Source organism: Macaca mulatta, chromosome 4 (assembly GCF_049350105.2).
Source record: "Macaca mulatta isolate MMU2019108-1 chromosome 4, T2T-MMU8v2.0, whole genome shotgun sequence".
NCBI lineage: Eukaryota > Metazoa > Chordata > Mammalia > Primates > Cercopithecidae > Macaca > Macaca mulatta.
In genome coordinates, this window is record NC_133409.1 from 136,707,116 (window position 1) to 136,730,040 (window position 22,925).

Consider the following 22,925-nt stretch of genomic DNA (forward strand, 5'->3'; position numbering starts at 1 on the left):
TACCCTGTACTTCCAGATAACCTTTCACTAACCTAAGTCTCAGACCCTTACTGAAGCCACACACAAAGCCAAGCAGAGAAATGTTGCAGCCACATACTCTGAGCCTGCAAGAAAGGAGCTAGATCACGGGAGGAAAAAAAGGAGAGCTTCTCCTTTCTCCCACCAGCTCACGATAAGTGGCTGGCTGATCAGTGGTGAATGCCAGTGCCCTGGCAGGAAGTACACAATTCACAGCTTTGTTCTCTCCTTGAGAGTAAATACGGTTTACTTACCTGAGACCCGACACACAAAAATTTTTAGAAACCCACTCACATGTATCAGGCAGTAGGTTTGCAAGGGTACCAGCAAGCAAGAATTTCAAAGTTGGATGAGATAAAGTATAAAACCTCTAATCTTGGCCGGGAGCACTGTAATCCCAGCACTTTGGGAGGCCGAGGTAGGCAGACCACCTGAGGTCAGCAGGTCAATACCAGTCGGCCAACATGGCAAAATCCCATCTCTACTAAAAACACAAAAATTAGCCAGGCATGGTGGCACACGTCTGTAATCCTAGCTATTTGGGAAGCTGAGGCAGGAGAATTGCTTGAACCTGGGAGATGGAGGGTGCAGTGAGCCAGATCAAGATCATGCCATTCCATCTCGAAAAAATTTAAAAAATAAAAAAAATAAAAACCCTCTAATCTTAACCATCTGAGGATTCATAAGATATTTCTGCTACAGACTTGTCATGTTGCTGGGTAAGGCTCACACTTCTTTTTGTTCAAACATCTGATGTTCTTCTCACTTGAGTATTGATCTGCTAATATCAAGCACCACAAGCGAATACCCACCACTAATTCATCTGATGTTCACCAAATCTGTTCAATTCAGAATGACACTACCATTAGACTAGTAAATTTGGAGTCACTTTCTTTGAATGTCCCCTAGTTTGAAAAAACCAAGAGTCCTTTCAGAAGATGGTACCCTGAAAACATTATTTCTCCTGTTGTGACAATGACAACTGCCAGCTAAGCACTTACGTAAGCTGATGACATTGGTGTCATGAACCACACCCCCCAACGTTCACACCATTGGTGGTTTTTTTCCCTTAAATCCAGGCTGCACCTGTGTCTTGCTTTAACCAATCAAATGTAGAGGAAGCAATTCCATGCCAGTTCTGAGCCTAATCCTTAAGAAGTTCCAACACCCTTGGGTGCAGTGGCTCGCACCTATAATTCCAGCTGCTCAGGAGGCCAAAGCAGGAGGATCACTTGAGGCCAGGAGTTCAAGACCAGCCTGGGCAACATAGTGAGACCCCATCTCTACAGAAAATGTAAAAATTAGCCAGGTATAGAGGCACATACCTGTAGTCCCAGCTACTTAGGAGTCTGAGGTGGGAGGATCACTTGAGCCCATGAGTTTGAGGTTGGAGTGAGCTATGATCATGGCACTGTACTCCTGCCTGGATGACACGGCAAGACCTCATCTCAAAAAAACAAACAAACAAACAAACAAAAAAAAAAACCAAGGCCTGAGACCTCTCACTTTTGTACCTTAGGGGGCCCTGAGCTGCCACCATGTAAGAAATCAGACTCAGTAGGAAAGACCACATGGAGAGGCCACATGGAGCAGAAGAGGATCCAGGATTATACAGACAGAGATGTGGTGGGGCCTGCTGTCCCATCATTCTAGCTGAGTCCAACCATCCAGCCATCCCACCAAGGCATCAGACACATAAATGAAGCATGTGGGATGTTCCAGCACAAACCATTATCTGATTGCAGCTACATGATAGACCCCAAGCCTTATCAATAGAAAAACCATCCAGAGGAACCCCAATCAACCCAAAGAATCATAAGAAATAATAAACTGGATGTTATATTTGAGGGTAGTTTATTATTTAGCAATAGACAACTAAAAATGCAGCAAGAGAATTTATTCTATGTAAGGTTATTTACTTTTTCCATCCTTTGCATAACCAATAATACCTTTTTTCCATCAGTCCTCTTCCCTAACTCTGAACCACTTCTATAGAATATGATGTTGCTAACCAAGTTTTCACATTCCTGTAGAAATTATTTAAATCAGACTGGAAGTGGAACCAAGTCCACAGATGGAACAAGGGATTCTAATAGAAACTGATGTTTAAAAGAGCTAGATATCTAAATGCATTACTATTGCTGCTGCTGCTATACCACTTCTCTGGCTGACAGTTGTTCTTCAGAGCTAGCTTGCCAATAGAAGATCAAAATGCCTTGCCTAAACACAAGACTTACAAATTTGGGATCTTAAGTATGATGTCATGTCTTAAAATGATAAGCTGGCAAAGAAAATAAATGGCATTTTGTAAAGATGTGCACCATTTTCATGTTTATGCTACTTAAGATGAAGGTTCTAATAAGTCATCGGCTATGTTCCTTTAAAGGGAAGTTTTATAACCGAGATGAATCACAACTGCAAAAGATCAAAGTTAAAAAACATCAATGATGCCATAGGGTACTTTTTAATCTTATAATGAGTGATGATCATGTGCTCTTATGAAGTCAGTCCAACTGCCAACGCCAGATGTGTATATTAAGAAAAGAAGTTGTTTGTGATGTGACAGCACTGGTTCAGCTGCCAGAGACAGAAAACATAGAAGGATGAAACCTTTTGGATTTTTGAGTGAAAAGCAAGTCTTGGCAGATGTGTTGATAGGCAAGGCCTCAGAGTGGAGTACTAGTGCCATAGCATCTGCTCTTGGACTTTGCTGCAAACAAATTAAATTTATCATCAATTCTGCACAGCTTTCCCTGGGCAGCATGAATATCTGCTCAGGCATAATTTATAATACGAATTAGTGTCATTTACTAATGAGCAAAAGTTAGTAAAGCCATCTGCAGGGGGAAAAAAGTAATATACTAGAGAACAGAATCTATAGATGGTATCTGTTTCCTAGAAGCATACCATAAGAAAAACTCTACGGCAAACCTCTGACACTGAAGAAAATTGATGTAATAATACCTGACACTTAATGAACACTTACTACATGACAGTCACTGTGCTACCCATTTTACATACATTACATTTAACATTTTTGCAGCAACTGATGAGGAAGGTGTTATCATTCTCACATAAAAGATGAGAAAACCAAGGCAAAGAGAAGTTAGGTAACTTGCTTGCCTCCATACAGTTAATAAATGGTGGAGTTGGGATTTTGATCCAAGCAGTTTGACATAAAGACCCAACCAGTTAACCCAGAATTTGTCCTCATTCAAACAGCTGAGCTACCAGAAGCAGGCTTTTCAATATATATTCAGATCTTTAGAGGAAGGAGTACAATTCCATCAATAGGAACTGATAATACAAAATTCTCAACTCCCTCAAGCCACTATAAGTGATAAACAGAAGTATACTACTTTTATGACTAATAACCACTAATTAAGGAATTATAATTTGGGGCAGAGGAGGCTAAACAATTGTCTATAAATTGTTCCGTTCCCCTCTCCACCCGCCCCAGGAAAGCCTTTTACTAAAGCCCTTCTCTGTTAAGGATCAATAAAATTAGCCACTTTGAATAAGCAAGGGTTGACAAACTACAACCGGGCTCACCAATTATTTTCATAAGTAAAATTTTAGTGGAATACAGGTTGAGTGTCCTTAATCTGAAAATCCGAAACGCTCCAAAATCTGAAAGTTTTGAGCACCAACATGATGCCACAAGTGGAAAATTCCACACATAAGTACGCAACATAAACTTTGTTTCTTCCACAAAATTATTTAAATATTGTATAAAATTATCTTCAAGTTATGTGCATAAGGTGTATATGAAGCATACATGAATTTCATGTATGGATTTGGGTTTCATCCCCAAGGTATCTCATTATATATGCAAATATTCCAAAAATTTAAAAAAATTGGAATCCAAAACACTTCTGGTCCCAAGCATTTTGGTTAAGGGACACTCAACCTGTATAGCCATGACCATGAATGTATGTATTTGCTTATGCTGCTTTTGAGCTACAATGGCAGAGTCGAGTGGTTGTGACAGAGACCACCATATGGCCCACAGTGTCTAAAGAATTTTCTATCTGGCACTCTACAAAAAATGTTTGTCAATCTGTGTTCTAGAGGATCTCCCATTTAACATTACATGCACCAACTAATCAAAATCCTATTATAGTCACTGTTTAAGAAAATTGGAAATCTTGTGCATCTCCCATACGTAGGAGTGTCAAAATTAAAGAACAATATTGAGAAGAGGGCTATGCTACACATATTCAATGCCCAGGATGACCAAGAGCAGGGAGGAATCCAGCACAGAGTCCAGGTTATAGGATTCAGCAGTCGCTGAAAGCAGACCCATCCCTCTCTCCAGACACTGACTTCGTCAAGTCACCCCATAATGTCAGGAAAATGACCTTGCATTTTCACCGATATTTTCAGTTAATAAGAAATGTTATTCAGGTTTATCTAGGGCAGGTGGTCTACCACTTGCAGATCTGTATCTGCTTCCACCGCCCACCCTGGGCACCACACAAAGCCTGAACTGAGGTCCCACGTATACCACCTGGCCCCTCTATTCCTAACTCTCACTGCTTTCAGAGTACTTCTCTGCCTTTACAAGGCAGTGAGTCTATTGACTAATTTGGCCAAAAACCTCTCTAAATAAGGTACTGCTATCCACACTTGAAACAGAAGTGACTTTTCCAAAGCTACCCTGCCTTCTCACTTATTGTCATATCGTTCAGAACAGGGAGCACCTATCCTTCCCTGTTTCCTCTCCCAACCATCAAATTTTGAGCATCAACTCTTGTGTATATGTACATATACACACACAAACATACACACACACACACACATAAACACACACGAATGGTTTTTCCAAGAACTGAGAAAAGCAGCTGAGATCAGCAGGAAACATCTTTAAGAGATAAGTATTCATGGTGCTACGTGTTAAAAACTAACTATCCTGCTATATGCATTACTAAAATGGACGTCCTGCCTTTTCAGGAATTCCGGGGCTAGTCTGACCAAAAGTTAGAAGACATCTTCCATCATAAGGCATCATCCCCAACTTATGGCCATCCAGAAAAGGCAGGCAAAGCCCCAAACCAGGCAAAGCTCTGTTCTATTCACCTGCACTCCATAACCACTAGCCCTTAGGACTAGAGACTTGGGGCTTACACACATATGCACTGCAATCACCTAACAGGACATTCCCAAATTGAACAGACAGGGCCAGCACTGACTCAACATTATGAACCTGGAAGAATGCCATACACATGAAAGGAGAAGAAAACAAAAACCTCAAAGACTTGCTTTTGAGGCAGGAAACCTCCCTAGTTCAGGCAAGCAGTCAGTCTTTGTGAAAAGAGACAGCAGCAAAAGGGACAGGACCCATCATAAGCTCCCACTGCTAGGAAGGTTTGCTACTTGGGTGGAGGCAAAACTTTATGAGACCTTTTCTCTCATTTGAGGGGAAGAAGAGATATGCCACTCTCATGATCCAGGCAGGTTGATTGTTACAGAACAAGTACTTCTGCCAGCTATACCTCCACCACAAACCAAATTGACCTCCCTAAATGCAGTGATTAGGATTCCAATGTATTCACTCAGCAAAGGCAGAGTTCTATATGATGTTTCCATTGGCACACAATTGTTAACGGTTTATATATCAAATAATCTTTAATCTCTAAATATATTTAAATACCGCTATGCTGAGTTTGTTCAAAGCAGTTTTTTGGTGGCGGTGGGGCAAGCAAACCTCAGTCAATTTAGATTTAGAAGGAACATACATATTGGCCCAAATAGATTACGTGCACTACCTGAAACTGATTGCCGGTGAAACCTTCTGGATGTCCAGACAGACAAATAAACCAAGATGGATTTAAAGGTGGTTTGACTATCTGTTAAAAGAAAACTACCTATAACAATTACTAGAGCATGACCAAACAACGGTGTTGTAACAATCAAGCAAGTTATCATTTGCAAATAAATTCTTTGTAATTAAGCAGTGTGCTCTTCATAAAGGGAATTGAGTGGGCGAGTTAAAAAGCTCAAACACATTCTTAGGCCATGGGAAACACATGCAAATGCTTTTTGACTAAGCTCAAGATTTTTAAGTTTACTCTTTTCTTCCTCAGCTCTCATGGGTCTATTCTGCCCCAGTATGTTCAGTACATGAGCAAAATTTCTTAGCAAATAGTTAACAGTGACTGAATAATTATTCACTCATTTCCCAAAGTTATGGAGGCCTTAGCAATTGTGTGGTAAAGCTTAAAACTGTAGTTTTATTTTCTAACTCTGAAGTTTGATTAACTGTCCCTCACTAAAAAAATATATATATATATATGCAGATAGCAAAGTCTACAAAGACACTATGGACATGAAAGTGACCCTAACTCATTTGGAATAAATTCCTCATAGGGTCTCTGGAAACTCTATTACCATTTTCAATAAAAAGGGGAGTACTTACTTCTGGGTTCCCGAGGTCCATCCACTGTAACTTTAATTGCTCTGTGATAGGTAGCTACTTGGGGAGGATTTGTGAAGACGGTTATGGTCAAGGTGAAACTCTTGCCTGCAGATATAAAAGGGAAAAACATACAGTGAATATTAAAAAACAGTATTGATGATTACACAGCAGCATAGATTTCCAAATTGCATGTAAGCATCTCTAAGGAGGCAATGAAACAAAGACAAGAGGCAGGACTCCTTCTTCTAAATTGAAAACCCTCTGTTGACCACTGTTAGGACATTTCCAAATTTGCTTAGTGTCAAGATCATCGTCCTCATTGTAGTGCTACACAGGAAGACTCCAATTCCAAAAAAGCTCCTCAGTAGCAAGAGTTGTAATGAAAACAAAACCCTGGTCCACTTGAGGGAGGTTCTTTTTCTTTCAATTTTCTCCAACATCAGGAACACATCCAAGCACAGACAATTTTAGAAGTCTTTATTTAGGGTTAGGTCATGACCTCATGAGAGAACAATAGTAAATCATTGTTGATTATGTTATTTACTTCACATGGCTTTAGCATTTCATTTGCTTAGCTGCACTACAGTAAGAAGATAAAAGAGGAAAGTTCTTATGGGAATCATTTTAACAGGAGCCAGTGTCTCCTGTCCTGGCCTTAATGTGCCTGTGGTATGATGATTTCATCATTACTGGAACAAAGTTTTTCTCCTCCCTGTCCACCCCTCCCCTAACATCCATCCTTGCTGTTAAATCTTGAAATAACTCCCTGACAGTGACTTACTTTTTGCTAAATGAACATGACATCTCTCAATATAAACTCAGATTTTGCTTTTAGCAGAAGGTGTGCTTCATTGAAATATTACTTCTGATGCTTCAAATTAATGAGCTAAAAGCAATGAATAAGAAGGGGAAAAGAGACGGGGAAAAGTTTGGTAGCGTATTTGGATGTCTGTTTTCTCCAGAAGAAGATACCATTCTCTGTTGCACAGACTTACTAACAGTTGTAATCAGTTAGATTTGCAACGGTTAATCATGTCAGATAGTCAAAACTGCAAACTGTTACAAGACAGGAAGAGGTGGGCGTGAAACAGTGACTCAATAAAACATTCAGCAATCTCAGGCCAGAGTGCTCATTTAGTCTGCTCCTGTAACAGACCTTTAAAAAGCTCATTTTGTTTTGCTTTGTTTTTTTGGTCAGAGATTCTTTTTCCCTTTACTGAAAACTGAGAGTATTAAACCAAAACACAAATCTTTGACAATATGTACCAATGCAAAGTTTAATGCAGTCTTTTCAAAGCTTAATATGGAACAGGTTATATACAAGGCTTAATGGAGAACAGGTCTTTGGCTGTCAAGTCTAGTGAATGGGTTTTCTTTTCAACCTAGACCATGTAAGTTCCTAAAATCTGTTTAAGACACACATCATTTGTTGCTGAGTATAAATAGTTTTAAATCTCCTTGGCTATACTTTTTCATAGCCAAGGGGAAAAAACAGGAAAGAAAAGACAGGAATGGGATGGGTGCAGTTTGAATAGGGAAAGGCGAATAACAATTAGAAACTTATTAAGTGCCACTTCATACACATTATTTCAATTAATCCTCCCCACTTAGATTTCTCACCCCCATTGCACAAATAAAGAGGCTGAAACGTTGAGAGACTTAGTAATTTACCCAAGTTCACACAACTAATACATGAAAAAATGAGGATTTGAACCTCATTTTTCAGACTCTAAAATTAATGCTCTTTTTTTTTAATATTCTGTCACTTAGCCACTTCCTTAAGTGGCTTGATCACGTGCCAATTAAAAAAATTAATAAGTAATTTATTTCTAGGTGCATCCCAATCAGCTCTATGTGCCCAAGAAATAGTAAATATAAATGGACTAATGCAATATCTCAGGATGATGAAAGCATCTATTTTTAAAGTGTCATTGACATATCATATTTTATCCACTATATTGGGTATTACATAGATTTAAATAATTTATAATTAGTTAGCAAAGAGAGGCTTTATTATAAACATTAAGACTAACCAAAAGAATAAACCAGCCAGGAGTCTAATAAACTAGTCACAGAAAACTAAAAGTCTACAGAACTGGAAACCAGAAACTTGAATAGGATGCCACTGGGTCCAAGTTAGAACCTCAAAACAATGGAAAGATCAGAAAAAGTGAAACAGCTGATCTCTAAATTGAAAGTTAGTTTACACTAAAACATTTTAAAGTGCCATTTTGGGGTCAGATTAGTGGTCTATGGGCCCAAGATTGCCTTTCTAACAGTAGCTCCCATGGCTGTGTTTCAGAGTCAGTTTTCATCTATGGCACTCATCTTAATAAATCAAGGATATATAGAGATCTCAGTTATCCTTAATGTCTCTAAATAACCTGCTAGAAAGATTGTCGGCCTGGCACAGTGGCTCATGCCTGTAATCCCAACACTTTGGGAGGTGGAGGCAGGTGGATCACCTGAGGTCAGGGGTTCAAGACCAGCTTGGCCAACCTAGTGAAACCCTGTCTCTACTAAAAATACAAAAATAAGCTGGGCGTGTTGGCACACGCCTGTAATCCCAGCTACTCGAGAGGCTGAGGTACGAGAATCGCTTGATCTCAGGAGGCAGAGGTTACAGTGAGCCAAGATGGTGCCACTGCACTCCAGCCTGGGCAGCAAGAGTGAGACTCCATCTCAAAAAAGAAAAAGAAGAAAAAAGAAAAAAGAGATTGTCCATAAATTTATTTAAACCGGTTTTAGTAATAGTTCTACTTTAGACCTTTACAATTTACTTAGGATATTAAAAGTCATCTGTGATTCCCCTAAATTCAGGGCGATGCCTCATGTAGGAACAAAAGCCAAATATAAAATTCACCCTTCAAGTATAAAGCATTTAAATGTTCAGAGTAGAATCAGTTCTGTATTAAAACAAAACAAAACAAAACAAAACTGCTTTTAAAAAGAGATGGGTTTGGGGGAGGAAACAAGTAGTTAAGTGTAACTATGATCTTCCAAAATCAAACCCTAAGGATCAAGATGTAATTAACAACTACAGCAAAAGTGAATGAGGCTCCTTCTACTTCTTATTGCCCCTTCAGAAGAAATATGTATGCAATGTTGAAGAAACTTTCAGAAATTACCAACCAATTTAGTAATTGGTTCTTCACCCTATAATAATAATGTACTTCTTAAGTCAAATGTTTATGTAGGCATTCATGATTTCCTTAAATTAATTTTTTTTCAAAATCTCCTTTTTTTATCACTTTCCATAAGTGATAAAATGCAGGCTCTTGTTTTAAAATGCAGGCTCTCAAATAGGGAGCTAGCAGTCAGTAGATAACTAATTGTGCCATCCATGGCTTCCTCAGGAAAAAGAAAGCATACCAAAAAAATTTTAAGAACCAAAATCATTTTAAACACTTCTCTTTAAAATATTAAGGATAAAATAAAGGAAAAAGGATGAAAAACCATAAGCCACTCCTAATTTAATGCAAGTTCCACTGATGCTCTACTTTTATTCTAGCACTTTCAAAAGTTGTGGTCCTAAGATGACCCATAAAGTCAAAGTCAGTAGTGACATGACTCCTTTATAATCTAAGATTGTTTTTCAATTTCTGAGAGTTTATGTTTCTACCAGTGGAAAGAAAAAAAAAAGTGTAATATTTGAGGAACTTGGTGTTTTTTTATAACACTACTGAAAATAGAAATATTTAAAGCTGGGAAAGAAAATACAATGGTAGCAGCATGTTGATCCAGACTTAATAACTTAAGAGAAATGTAGAAGTGTGAAAATCAAAGAGGAAGCTGGAAGAGTCTGTTATAAAGCAGGTCAGGTACAAAGGCAGGTTAAAGGGTTTCCTGCCACTGAAAAACTAACCCATTTTTTTTTTTCAGAGTGTGATCTGTTATCAGTGTTCTCTGTCCTTTTTTTCCTCTTCATCTCAGCTTGATATTACTGTTTCCTTTCATATAATGTTAATGCAGTGATATAAAGATCTATTATTAGTGATAAATCAATTTTTCTTTCTCTCTCCACCCACTCCCCCTACCCCCCATCTAAGTCTTGAAGACAAGTCTGGACCAATTTCTCCATCCTGCCTCTGGCAGCAGACTGTAGCATTTCAGATCCTCCACCAAGTCCCGGCTGCTTCAAAGGAAAAATCCTACTTTCTTCAGTTAAGATCATAAGAAATATAGGGGGAGGGGGTCAGCTCTGTTTGGACATAATTACACTTCATCAAAAGAAGCTTTCTTCATCTTCCATGCGTGAAAAGTCTGCAAGCAGTTAAGTCTGTCTTTTTTTTTAAATATAAAAATTGCTATTTGGGAAACCAGCCAAAACTCAGAAAGCCAATATAGTAAAACAGTGCACACCCTTTGTTTCTCTTTGAAGTTTCTTAAATAAATATGTTGAGGGTTTACAAAGTACACTATCACTTTGCCATAGTTTCTACCTAAATTGATCAGAAAAAAGTTATGTAGCATCTATATAACACAAAAGTAAGATAAATGAAAACACTAACTTGAAACTGTAAGGTAAAATTAAGCATGGCACCCAATCCTTTAAAAACTAAAATTGATTAGTTAAAAACAAAGTATTATTACATAAGAAGAAAGATGCAATTCAGAGCATACAGGTAAATCATCATGTTCACATTTTTCTTGATTCTTACTAGAAAAAAAAGACAAACTTTAATTGCATAGTGGACCTACATAAGTAAATGAGAAAAAGGAAGAATGAATACACACACACATGCTCCAAACCTAATCAGTCAGTAGTGATATAGGATGTGTCTTTTTTCCTCTTTTAATGAAAGTGAACTAAACGTGATGCAGAGATAACCCCCTTAGTTTTGATTCTACCAGAGTCTGTGAGCCTCATTTTATTTCAAACAACCTGTCAGTGACAGTATCTCATTAGCATGAATCATTTTTTTTTTAAGTTAAAAAGTACAACTTCTTGGCCCTGTTCCTAGAAAGTAAACTAAAACTACTCATCGGAAACAGCCTTGCTTGAATTTCCCTTATCAAGTTTTTACAATGGTAATAATTTGACATCTGATCCAAACTAAAGAGCAATTATTAGACATGGTTTAAAAAGTGGTGCTTCTCATTTCCTAGTCAAACCTGGGTTGCAATGATTCCATAAGGCTTTATTTCACCTCAGCCCTAAAGTGGTCTATTTTCTTTCTTATTATCAAAATACTTAAAATGGAAATATTAGATTCAGTTAAGTAAATAAATAAGCATAATGCTTCTAATAGGTGAGTAACCAGTAAAAGTCTTTCTGTAGAATAAGTAATAAAAGCCAAAATATTGGTCTCCTTAAAGACTTTTTTAAAAAAAATTAACCTCATTTATCAAACAGTTACAAAAACCCTAAAAGGAATAATTTTCTATTTAAGGATTTCTAATTTTTGAATGTGGATTCAGATGGTGGGAATCCTTACATAGTATGTAACTATTAGAGTACTAATCATTCATCTGTCTAGGCAACTTTACATAGTCATTCTAACATAAGTAATACATTATTCACTTATTCAAATGAAAAGCCTTATGTTAAAAAAAGATTTTTAATAAATTCTTATTATGAAAGTAAATTAAATCATATAGAGGTAACCTGTGATAAGTGAAGAGCATTATGCCAGCTGTCCTTGTAACTTAGACCAAAATTGATATTATCAGGAAATTGATCCAACATATCCATTTTTCTTTCCCCTTTACCATTCAATTTACTCAGTTATTTGACTCCTCATAATTCAGAAGTTGATCCTCCAACTGTTCTTTTCTCTACCTTATATACTCACACCCAGTGAAATTAGGAGCTAGTTTTTCTGAAAACATTGTTTGAATTTTCAATATCATAAAATAAATGAAAAAGGCCTGAGTACTCAGAAAAACACTCAGCTTCATCTGGATGTATTTAAATCAAATCTTCAGTAATTCTATTCAGAAAAAGAAGGTGCTGATTTGTATACAGACTAGTATACATTTCATCAAAGGAGCCTAATGTGCTTATTCCATTATCAGTATCAAAAGTCAGAGACCTACCTCGTCCACTCCGGCCCACAAATCTCAGATCGTTGAACCTTGCTACTTGGTTTTTCATAACAGCAGAGGCATTCCGGAGCTCAGCAGAATAATTTTCATCGTTACCCGCCATGACAGTAACCACAGTCCCATCTGGTACCTCTCCAAGTGCTACCACCTACATAAAACAGGAAACACAGCAGCAATAATGGCACATCAGAAAGGCTTACAAACAGAATATATTCTCATTGCAAATGATGTGTCTTATCAGGACTTAGTGTTCTAGTCCAGTCCAGTAATGGCCGACAGGAATGAAGCATCTGTGTATGGGTTGTGATGCCACTTCAAACAGACCAATGTTTCAGGGCCCACCCATTTCAAAGGCAGGCAAAAACGTCCTTCATTTGTTGTTGGATTCTTCACAGGAAATATGTACATTTTTATTAAATCCCCATGTTAAGTTGTCCATAGGAATTATGCCACAGAAGGAAGGAGGATGCCCCGTCTGCAGATTGCATCATACAGATCCAGGCACCACCTGTCTGCAGGCTTCCTCTCAGGGAGAGCCCTGAGGTGTGGTCTTAGCCCATCACAGTCTAAAAAAATATCAAGTCTAGTCAACTCTATGGGAGAAGATTTTTAAGTGAAACCCTGGGGCTCCTGACTACATAGAGCCTAGATATGGTGTGGTCTATGTTTTATCTCCTTACTTTGGGCTAGTACTTCAGCTTTTAATAACAGTATAATTACTGAAAACCCACTCTGCAGTGGAATCCAGTGGGATATCCAAAGTCATCAAGAAACTGAAGATGAAAATAACTGATGATAAATAAAAAAATATATGTATACCCTTAGCCTCATTTCTATTATGTCTTGTCCCATCTGCCATCCTGGCATGACATACTTGACTACTTAATCGTCAACAGTCAATCTGAAGCAAATTAACTCAATCAAGAAAAGATTAATTATTCTTGATTAATCCATCTTTGGAAATAACCAACATTTTCTCTGCTCCAAGACTAGAGATCACACTTTAACCTGGGTCAGCTAACTTGCAAATGTGTGCCTCTATTAACACAGAGCCCGGTAAGGGGATGCTGGTGCAGATCCTTCACTGTCATATATGAAACATACTCCTCCTAATCCACTGCCAAGATCCTGCCCCTTGGTAACAATCCCTTGTCTCAATGAACTTCCAGGACTCTATATTCAGATTATTTCCATGTCTTCCTCATTCCATTTCCAGATGCCCTCATAGTAATTCAGCAATGACCCCAGCTAAAGTAGCCCACAACTCTCTGACAATAACACCCCTGTGTGCTTGCCTGTCTGGTAAATATCCCACTTATCTCTTTCTACTTCTAGTGCTACTCCCTCCTTTGTCAAGATTTCCATAAGATAAACCTAAGCATTTAATTCCATTGTTCCCAATACAATTGGCATATTAAAGTAGATTTCATATAGTGTGATAATATACACTATACCTACATCTTAGGGCTGAATTTCCTACAACACCCCTTCACTATGTCCTCTCCTCCAGCCAGGAAAACAATCAAACAAAAAACTTGTCAATATTTTTGTCACCCTTACTTTTCTCTTAGGCTGTTTCTCAGTTCCATTCCTTCCATTCAGTACTGTGTTATTCAGCTCAAAATCAATAAAGCCTTCCTTAAATTACAGGCCAACTTTCCCCAGCATCCCACTGTACTCAAGTGATCCTCATTTCAATGTATGTATATTAATATTAATGGTCTATGACTACTTTAAATACACCAGCCCAAAGCTGAGGGACTCGCTCCTAGGAGTCCAGATTATATGAGTTTGGAAACTACACGAGAGAAGGGCCTCTATCTCATCTGTCTTGTTCACCACTTATCTACCTGCTCCCAAAAGTGTCCAGCACATGGTAAATGTTTGATTAATTTTTTTTTTTTTTTTGAGATGGAGTCTCACTCTATCACCCAGGTTAGAGTACAGTGGCATGATCTCGGCTCACTGCAACCTCCACCTCCCAAGTTCAAGTGATTCTCCTGCCTCAGCCTCCTGAGTAGCTGGGATTACAGGCATGCACCACCACACCCGGCTAATTTTTGTATGTTTAGTAGAGAAGGGGTTTCACCATGTTGGCCAGGCTGGTCTTGAACCCCTGACCTCAGGTGATCCGCCCGCCTCAGCCTCCCAAAGTACTGGGATTACAAGCGTGAGCCACTGAACCCAGCCAGATAAATATTTTTGAAATAAATGAAAGAGCTCCATAAAAAGCCCCACTTCGCAGAGACAGAAGTCTGTGGGGCTACCCGCTAAAACTCTGAGAGGGTCAGTTAATGATGAGTCAGCATCCCTTGCTAACAGCAATGTGCCCTTGCTCCCAGCTCATTTTCTGATATTGTTTTCATCCCAGAGGAGAGGGAACCATGCTGCCTCCCCTTTCCCTGAAGTCTATAGTTATTCTCAATATGAGAAGTCTCCTGGGTCAAAAGTAAAATCCCTTGAAAACAAGACTTCCTCCCTGCATACTTCATCTCGTACCTCAAGCGGTTACCGAATACAGGTAATGCTGTACTCCTGGTGGAGGCAATGTGCTTTTCAAATTTTCAAATTCACCATGCCAAAAATGTGAACATTTGAAAATACTGCAATAATTGACTACATTTGCCAGGATTCATCTGAATGTTTGACATTTTGTACACTCAGCATATTGTATTTTAACACCTGCTGTGTGGCTTTCTATGTCAAAGTAAATATGGACCCAGTAAGCATATTAATAAAGGCAGGAGAAAAGTTGTACTGTTTAGAAGAGAATGAATATACTAAAATCAAGAGGCTCCACTTTTTCCCCACTTCTGCTACATATCTGCTGTGACCTCACACAAGTAACTTCATCTCCAGGAACCACAGTTTTCCAATATGAATTGGAAAGTCTGCAAAATGTAGAAGATACTATATAAGTATAGAGTGTAATTATAATGATGTGCTTTTTGTAAGATGAGGAGGGTAACACAGTGTTCTGTTCCAAATCTGCTGTCTGTTAAACATAGGCTTTTACTTATAAGCATCCTTAAAGGGTTCAACTGAATATGTACTTCCTCTCTTCATGTTCTGAGATGTTCTTTGGTGTTGTTGAGAGATACAGGATGACTGCTGGTAGATTTCACTCAAGTCTGGCTACATTTCCGAAAAAAAATAAAGCAATCTGCCCCAATATAAAGGTTTTCGAGAGCTCTGGGACATTATTATTTTACTGCATATTTTTAACGTAATGGATTTTTTTTTAGTTAGAAGAAATGGAAAATTGATTCAATATGGGAAAATATGAAAGAAAAGATCCCTAAGAGTGAAATACATAAATCCATTTTACTGTGCTTAAGCAGCATAATAATGACCATATTCAATATTGATGTGTTTTACATATCACATTTTACAAAACAAATAAATAATCACAAGCTGTGTGAGCCTTCTATGAGGCTTAGAGCAAGGCCTGAAAAAAAATTGCTAATGCAATGTAGTGACAATCTTTCCTGTTAAGGCTGAACTCTAGTTTAATGGCTAAATATATTGAGTTTTTTCTGCTATTCACTCTACCAAATCAGATTGCCCGATGTTTTTCTGAGGGGGAAAAAAGGCTGGGAGTTGAGGGAAGTACTGTATTTGACTTTATATCAATCAGAAGTATAATTATATGTTTGAGAGGTTTTTTTTCTTTAAGTAGATCTCTGAAGCTAAAAAGTTTCCCTTGGAGATTCTCAACTGTGTTTATCTAAAAGAAAACCAAAAGAATCAAGAAATTTTTACACATTTCATCTGTACCAAAACCAAGCAATGGAAAAACATTTGAAGGGGTAAAGCACAGTCAAAACTAAGTCAAAACTCGCTCTTTAACTAGTTAGGAATAAGCACAAATTAAAATTTGCTTCCATTCTACCCAACACAAAAGTACTGCTCTGCAAAGAATAATTTGTGATGAAATCTTAACAAGTACATTTCTAGGTGTTTTTAAAATATAAAATCTACAAATTCAAGAAACTTCATGAGAAAAAGAGAAGTAATTTTCTGTCCTGACATTTCAGAATAGAGAAAGACGTTCCTTTATTTAGCGCACCTCACCATAACTAGCATTTAAATCACATGGTATGTGGCTTGCACAAAATAAAGTAAAAGGATATTTAACTGTAGTAATGCTATTGAAATGTTGTATGAGACTCCTTATGACTAAATCTGTGAATCACTAAAAGAAGAGGAACGGATAATTAACTCAAACCCTTAAAACAGTTTCTCATCTTTTTATATAGAAATTAAAATTTCCCAGGACATTTTCATGGACAGAAGTCTAGTCCTAACTAATCCATTACTCTTATAGGCCAACATAATTTGGGACATTGTACTTGTGGTATAATAAATATAATTATTTTTCAAGATAAAATCTGATCAAATCTTTCTTTGCAATAAAAGAGGAGTCTAATTGCAAAAAGCAAAAATGTTATTCCTATCGTAATTATTTAAAGATAACTTCAAATACAGTATCAAAACATTTCAACAAATACTACAGTTAATTTTTTGAATTTATCCTAGAACTTAGGAAAAGCCCATTGAATTCTAGAGAAAAAACACAATATATCATTTCATAATTTTAAAAATATATATGTCAAAGAGAAATTTTGATAAAAATTATTTCAATTTAAAGCAGAAATTTGTGGGCCATGTATCATGGTGGTTTAGATCATTTAACAATAGATATTCTGGAATTTTGAAAGGATACAAGCAATAATGCCAAAGAGGAGAAAAGAATGAAAGATATCTACCATACCTATTTTCAATTATTTAATGGAAGTTTTCTTAAAAATTTTATAAGTATTTATTTTCCACCTGAAATTCTTTGTTTCAACTGCCTTACTTGGAAGTTGTATATATTCAGTCCCAAAATATTTAAGTTTAAATAAGTTTTCTTGAATTCAAAGGCATAACACAAAAATGTGTGTCTTCATACAACTTGAAATCTATTGTGATTTACATAATTTTGCATAATAATTTATATTAAGGTTAATAAGATTTAACAGGCTTAATAACCTATTTCCCTTGTTTAGGTACAATGAGATTCAAAAACTATAAACATAAAATCTGATCATTAAGTATGTAAGAAAAATACTACTCTCTGGTATCAAGTATTTATTAGTTGCATATTTGTTTTCGAAGACAGAAAAATGGTTAGTGATGCCAAAAAATTATTTTCAAACAGAAATTGCTCTGTCATTTTGAAACCCCTCCTTTTGACAAGCACTGAAAGGTATTATTAAAGATACAGAATTAACTATGAGTGCTAGATTATGTATCTAAAAATGCGTTTTCTTTCTTTAACACTGCCAGAAAAACATATGATACTGATAAATATATATAGTCCAGTGTTCTCTAACTTAAAACAGCAGAATAGGCTTGAACTACTTTTAGTTTTAAAATATACATCTGGACTTAAAATTTCTGCGTAGTGTTTCAGCTTGAAGCTATTTAAGGCAACTAAGTTATGAACCCTGAACACCAGGTTCACAGTGGAAATGCTGACGGACCCCTAACTAAAAGGGTGCTACTGGATGCGAGGTTGACATGCTCTCTCCACAATTACCTGACCATCAGCTAATAAGTTGAATTTGCAAACTACTTCTTTGTCACTAGAATTATCTAGGATAGAAAGGGTCTGGGATCCTCTAATAGTATGCCTTAACTATTTTAAGGTTTCAGTGAGATACACCTGAAAATGTTAAAAATATTTATTTCCGTTTCCTTGACACCTGGGGGGACCGAACATTTCAAAACTGCAGAACTTTGTTAAAAATACAATGTTAATAAACAACTTTATATCAAGTATACTAGTTGTTTTTGCATTTTTACATGTAAAAATAAATAAATTTTATATCATCTCGAAACAAGAGTAGATGAACAACGCTAACACATTCTTAATGAAATAGATTGCCAATATCGTGTTTAAACACTAGTTTAAATTGACATTTCAAAACAGTCTATTGAATTCATTTCTGATTCTCTGCGGTGTCAAGCTCAGTGTGACAGATACAAAATATGGGCTCAATAAATATTGTATTGATTTGAATACCAGACTTCACAACAAATAAGTTGTGTGTGTGTGTGTGTGTGTGTGTGTGTGTGTGTGTGTTTAAACCCATTTACCTATCTGCTATCTACCTGACAACCACTATAATTTATTTTTTACATAGCTCTAAATATCATGGCCAAATTGCTGTCACCACTTTTAAAACGGAGACTTCTTCATATTATTTCTTCACTGCAGATGTATTTGATTATATTGTAAGAGTGTAGAAAGTCTAGTGTTCCAAACATCCATACATTTTTTTTTCAACCGAGTATTTTCTATACTGCGTAGATCTTAGCTATCACCCACTTTTTGAATTCTGTTTAACACAGGTATGGTAACAGAAAGACATTGACAGTGAGGTTTTAGGTTAACTCAATTCATTATTCAATTGATATCAATTAAAATATCTGTTTTAATATGGTCTTGTTACCTATGGTCTGTATCCTGCTTAAGATAACAAAAATGTACTCTGTAATTAACAAGTTGATTAATAACAAATAACAAAATTCATTTTCAAAATAATTTTTAAAGGGTGGTAGTGAAAAATCTTAGATGACAGCCAAAATATCTGAGACTAGCTCAAGCTAAAGTGCAAAAAGCATCCTTTCCATCCAAAATGCTCATGTTCAAATCAATTTAGTAGCATAAATGCAACAGTTCAAGATAGACCTTAAATATGTTTAGCAGAATGGTATATGGAATATCAAGCATCTAAATGTCTTTAAAAATGTAAGCATCTGTTCTCATATTTTCACGTATTCTGATCTACTAATTTGTATTTGTATTTTTTGCTGTTTTCATCCAGGTTTGGGGTTTTGTGGGGCTTTTGGTTTGGGGGATTGAAGGGGCATTGGTGGAAACAAATTTCCATTCTCATATAAGACTAATTTAAAAATTCTGTGCCCTTGGACGATGGACATTGTAAAAGATACATATTGTATGGAAATTTAAATTTATACAATTCACATGTATTCTGAGCTTTTCCTACTTCAAGGAAGCAAACATTAACCTACAAAATGGGTGGTTTATAAAAGGAGAAATGTGACGGTTAAAAAAAAAAATTTCTTGAGCCAACTGCAAAATGAAACTTGCCCCAGAAAGCAACATCCCCTTTCCATAACAATTCATTCTGATTTCTGTTCTGATATAAGACCTAGCGAGATTACCAGCTCTAATTGACCTGGACTCCTCTTTCTTTCCATCCCACCCACACACGGAATCTGAATTGGTGCGTGGGGTGAGAATTATCAACAACTGGGAACTGTCAGTGGCCCGTGGGAGTTTGGCCACCGGGTCCCCAGTGGAGAAACTGGCATGATTCCTCCCCCAACTTTTTTTTTAACCTCCCCCGAGGCCTTGCTTGCCCTGCTCTCCACAGACCTCAGAACCCAGGGGACCCAGGCCCACCTACTCAAGTTCAGAGGTAGAAAGGGCCCAAAGCACCTTTGTGAGAGTGCTCATCTCCACATCTGGCTTACCACCCCCTGCATCCCTGGCGTCTTGCGAGTGTGGACAGCCCGGGAACCCATTTCCCCATCAACCCAGTATGCGCTGGGCCCTGGGGACTCCGCGTCTCCCCCACTGGAGAGGACTGCCCCGGGAAATCCGGATCGAGTTACGGAGACCCATCGGGCTACTGTGAGAGGCTCCAGATCCTAAACCCTCAACCTGTGGAGCACCTGCCTGCGACTCCCGCGGCTGCCACCCGCCCTCAAACTAACGGGCCGGGCAGGCACAAGAGTCCGCGGGGCGCGCAGAGGCCGCTCTCAAGCCTTCGAACTCACTCTGTGCTCAGACCACCGGCAGGAGCCTCTCACCACCTTTCAGAAGCAGGAGGGACCTTTTTTAGATTTAAGTCCTTTAAAAATAATACTAAAGCAAAAATACAAAATTTCACCTCCGTTTTCAAATTGGGCGAACTCAAGTTGTTTCACAGGTTTCCCTCATCCCTCCATGGCGGGGCGAGGCGCATAGCTCGGTCTCGGCTGGAAGAAGCGGCCTGAGCTCCCGCCCCCTCCCCTGGCCAGCACCTCCCAGCACTCGAGGGTTCAGCGCCCAGGCCCCCTGAACGCCCCCGCTTCGGGGCTCGCGGACGCCCAGGCGGCCCCGCCTTCCTCCCGGTAACGGGATCTGGCGCGGGTCAGCGAACAGAGCAAACGCCCCCGTCCTGACACCCCCTCCTCTGGAGACCCTAGTCTTGTCCGGGACCCTCCCAGGCACGGGTAGCGCAGCCCGCGCGCCTCAGTCAGCACCCCACGCCCAGCCCTGGGCACTAATGCCCGGCGCCGGCACCCAGTGAATCCCGACCCGGGAGCCCGGGAGGGACCAGGACCGCTGAACTCTGCGGGTCAGGGAAGGGGACGCCGAGACCTAAGGAGGGGCTTTTGGCTGGGAGGGAAGCGGGTGGGAGCGCGCGGAGCCCCAAAGAGAGGCGACGCGGGCAGCCTGCAATGAGGCCAGGCCGGGATGACCAAGGAGGAGGAAGCGGGAGCCCCGGGGGACAGTGTCGGGGATCCTCGCCCTCGGGAAAGGGGCGGGGTGGAGCAAGTCCGCTCGCAGTGCAAGAGTGGGCACCTTGGGGATCCTGGGGGAAAGGGAGACGGAGCGAAGGAGTGGGTGAGAACCGAGGCCGGGCAGGAGGCAAGAGGAGTGATGAACGGGTCAGGGGGACGAGGGCTGAAGTCGGGGTGGCAGCGGGCACAGGTGGGAGAAGGAGGGATTTGCGCGGAGGGACTGAGCCTGGAGCCCGCCAGGGCATCCGGAGGGAGAGGCCCAGCCGGGGGTTTCTGGGGTTAGAGCCGCCAAGGCAGGAGGTCTTGGAGAACGTCCGGGGCCCAGCCCCGTGGGCAGGAAGACACCGGCGGGCAGGTTCCGCGGCTCCGGGCCGGGGGCGGGGGGCGGTGTAGACTCTTACCTTGAAGGCCACGGGCAGGGTCTTGTTGCAGCGCCAGTGCGAGGGCAGTACCGAGCACAGGAAGTTGGGGCTGTCGGTGCGGACGAGTTCGGCCGGGTGGTCGGCGATGATCTCCACCATGGTGCGGTTGTCGTGTGGCGGCCGCAACCGGGGCACTGCAGCTGCCGCCGCCGCCGCCGCCGCCGCCGCCGCCGCCGCCGCCGCCTCCTGCTGCTGCTGCTGTTGCTGCTGCTGCTGCTGCTGCTGTTGCTGCTGCTGCTGCTGTTGCTGCTGCTGTTGCGCAGCCACCACCGGGCTCACGTCGCTCATTTTGCCGGGCTGCAGGCTGCTGGAGGGGGGGCTGAAGCGCCGGCTGGTGCTCGGATCTACGGGAATACGCATCACAACAGCCACAAGTTAGCGAAGTGGCCGGGGGAGGGGGAGGAGGGTGGAAATGAGGGGCAAGGAGGAAATTGGGGGGGTGAAGGCGAGACGGGGGGAAAGAGGATGGAGGTGATGGGGCTGAGGAGGTGAGAAATCAAGTTTGATGAGGCCGACTGCCGGGCGGAGTCTGATGGGCCAAGAGAGTCTGGCGATGCGGCGCAGACGGGCTGGCCGGTAGGGAGATCCGGGAGGCGCAGATCTTTGCCGGAGCCTTTGGAACACCCGGGGTGGCAGCTGCGAACGGGCGCGGGAGTGTGTTTGGCCCGGGGAGGCGGGGGACTTGAGTTTGCAGCTTGGAGTGGGGTCCCTTGGGGCACCGCGTCCTGGGTGCGCTGGCGCCCCCTCCCAGTTCGAGTCCGGTGGTGAAGCGGTGTGGGTTCAGCAGTCCAGCCCCGGGGCCGGCATTGCCGCGCTCTGTCCGCCACCGCCGTGCCGCGCCGCGCCGCGCGCTGCTACCCAGCTGCAGGCGGCCGCGCCTCCGCCCTCCCGCGCCGCCGCCTCCGCGGCGGCCGCCGCTCCCCCCGCGCCGGCTGCACGCTCAGATTCCTCCCGCGGCGGCTGCCAGCCCGGCTCCCCGGCTAGGCTCCTTCCTTTCCCTTCTTTTCTTCTCGCCCTCTCTCCGCCACCTCCTTGCATCTACTCCCTCCTACAATTTGCAAAGCTCCCCTGTCTCTCGCGCTTCAAGGTGCCAAGAGGTAAGTCGTGGGCAGCGGATCTCGGGGCAACGGATCTCGAGCCTGCGAATCGCAGCCGCTGCCGCCGCCAGCCGGCCGCGAGAAGGAGCCCCCCGCGCGCCTTGTGCAGCTTCCGAAGCCGAAAGGCGGCCCTAGTCTAGGGGCAGTCTCGTCTGGTCGCGTCCTCTTGTTCTCCCCACCCCTAGGACAAGGAACCCCCTCTTTGTCGGAAGAGATTGAAGCCGAGACACCAGAGAGCCCCCGGCTGATCTGACTGTCGCTATTTTTCGTTGTAACTTCAGGAGAGGAGGAAGGAAAATTCTTGAGCGTCTGTGCTGACTTCTCAGCACTCTTCACCCT

The 22,925-nt window shown here is 40.8% G+C and overlaps 1 protein-coding gene across 8 annotated transcripts in view; it reads right to left on the reverse strand.

The window, feature by feature from the left end:
- The window catches only part of RUNX2 (RUNX family transcription factor 2), a 245,892-nt gene extending 223,235 nt beyond the window's left edge, over positions 1–22,657 (reverse strand). For all 8 annotated transcript variants that reach the window (XR_013417038.1, XM_028847501.2, XM_028847502.2 and 5 more), the window contains exons 1-3: positions 21,469–22,657; positions 12,476–12,632; positions 6,437–6,541 (exon numbers count right to left, since the gene is read on the reverse strand). Coding sequence is in view for 7 of the 8 variants with exons in the window: in XM_028847501.2 (XP_028703334.2) it covers positions 6,437–6,541; positions 12,476–12,632; positions 21,469–21,849 (643 nt within the window). In the remaining variant the exon portion in view is untranslated. The remainder of the gene's footprint in view (positions 1–6,436; positions 6,542–12,475; positions 12,633–21,468) is intronic.
- Between the last annotated feature and the right edge of the window lie 268 nt (positions 22,658–22,925).